Genomic DNA, 1,714 nt, shown 5'->3' on the forward strand with positions numbered 1-1,714 from the left:
TCTCTTCTCTTCTCTTCTCCTCTCTCACCGTCTTAGTATCTTTTCTTTCTCCCTTACTCAGTTGAATTCATTTCTCACCTTTTCTCTCCCTCTGCTTCCCTTGTCTCCTCCTCCTCCTCCTCCTCCTGTCTACTAGGTGTACGTACACACCCCATACACACATCTACACGTATTCATACATACAGCCTCATACATCCTAGTCGCGTATACTATATATCTTCATCTAGGCATCTTTATATATCTCTAGGTGTATGCAGACTCACAATACACATATCTACCACCACACAAGCACCATTGTCACATCCACATACGCCCCTTTCATCCATCATCCAAACAACTGTCTTTCCTATTCTTTTCTTCTTCTTCTTCTTCTAAATCTCTTTCTTACAAGAAAACTTCTCTTTCGTAATGCTATCTATCAAGTTGATCTCCTTCTCTCTTCTCCGCTGTATCTTTCTTTCCTTCGTCTCTCCTTTTTCTTCTCCTTCTTCGTCTTTCTCTTCGTTCATTTTCTTTCTTTCTTTCTTTCTCACCTGAGTTCTCTCTCACCCTTTCTTTCTCACCCTTTCTCTCTCTCTCACTCTATCTTTCTTTCGTATTCTTTGTGCGTTAGCGATAGACTTGAAGAATCGTTTGGTCGAGTTTGATCGGACGAGTGCCGTGCGTAGTATCGTGCATGACGATGCGACGGACTGGTACGAGGAAGGAGGGAATGTGTGGATCGACGCACAGAAAAGAGCCGCCGCTCTACAGGAGCACGAAAAGTATGTACAGCAAAAGGCCCAAGATAAAAGTAAGCACATGCGAACGCGAGAGATGAAGATGACTGGACGAAGATCAGAGAGAGGGAGAAGGATAGAAAAGAAGAGAGAATACAACAGAGAGAAAGGGAGAGATGACTTAGTTCAAAACAGAAGGAGTGTGTTCAAACCTTTCTGAAGTCGACTGGCATTTTTGCTCCACGTCAAAAGCATGATTATCTCTTCTCCTCTTTCGAAAGCTTCACACATGAAAAAAGCCTTCTCTCCCTCCCTTTAGCTTCTCCTTCTTCCTCACATTTCTTTTCTTTTCTCTTCTTTTCATTCCTTTTCTGTTCTCTTGTTGCGGGTAGGGGGGGTGTTCTTTTTCTTTCTCTCCATGCCTTCACACATACACATCTATCTATCTATCTATCTATCTCAGAGATAGGGTAGATATACATACTCGTAGGTGTATATAGAGAGAGATGTGTTCCATCTATCTATATGTAGATCTATCTACCTATCTATACATATCGATCAAGAGATATGTAGAAGAAGATGTCTATCAAGGTGTCTTTTTTCTCTGTGAAAGAGAGTGCGGTTTGTCTGTTTTGTGTAGACGGGGGGATGAAGAAGAAATGAATGATGACTGTCATGCAGTCAGTCTTCTCTCTTCATTCACTTCTCTTCTGTCTGTCCGTCTATGGATTTCTCATGGCTATTCTTCTCCTTCTTGTCTTTTTTCTCTAGCAGAGAGAGACAGAGAGATTGAGGTGACACTTGACTAGGCCTCCTTGTCATCTCTATGCATTCTCTTCTCTCTCCCTTCTCAAACTCTCCGCAGAGAGAGCCCTTTCTTTCTGACCCTTTCTTTCTTTCTTTCCTTCCAGAGAGAGCTTATATCAGCATTGATCTTGTGAATAGGCAAGTGCATGACGAGAGCGGAAGGAGAGAGGAAGAGAGAGAAGAAGACA

The 1,714-nt window shown here is 42.4% G+C and overlaps 1 protein-coding gene across 1 annotated transcript; it reads left to right on the forward strand.

The window, feature by feature from the left end:
- The first annotated feature begins 28 nt into the window (after positions 1-28).
- Positions 29-1,713, forward strand: CSUI_010594 (uncharacterized protein). Its single transcript, XM_068070697.1, has 2 exons — positions 29-793; positions 1,631-1,713. The coding sequence occupies exon 1, from the start codon at positions 252-254 to the stop codon at positions 645-647; it is 396 nt and encodes a 131-aa protein (XP_067917327.1). The 5' UTR covers positions 29-251; the 3' UTR covers positions 648-793; positions 1,631-1,713.
- Position 1,714: the final 1 nt, after the last annotated feature.

The sequence above is a fragment of the Cystoisospora suis genome (assembly GCF_002600585.1).
Source record: "Cystoisospora suis strain Wien I chromosome Unknown contig_7842, whole genome shotgun sequence".
NCBI lineage: Eukaryota > Apicomplexa > Conoidasida > Eucoccidiorida > Sarcocystidae > Cystoisospora > Cystoisospora suis.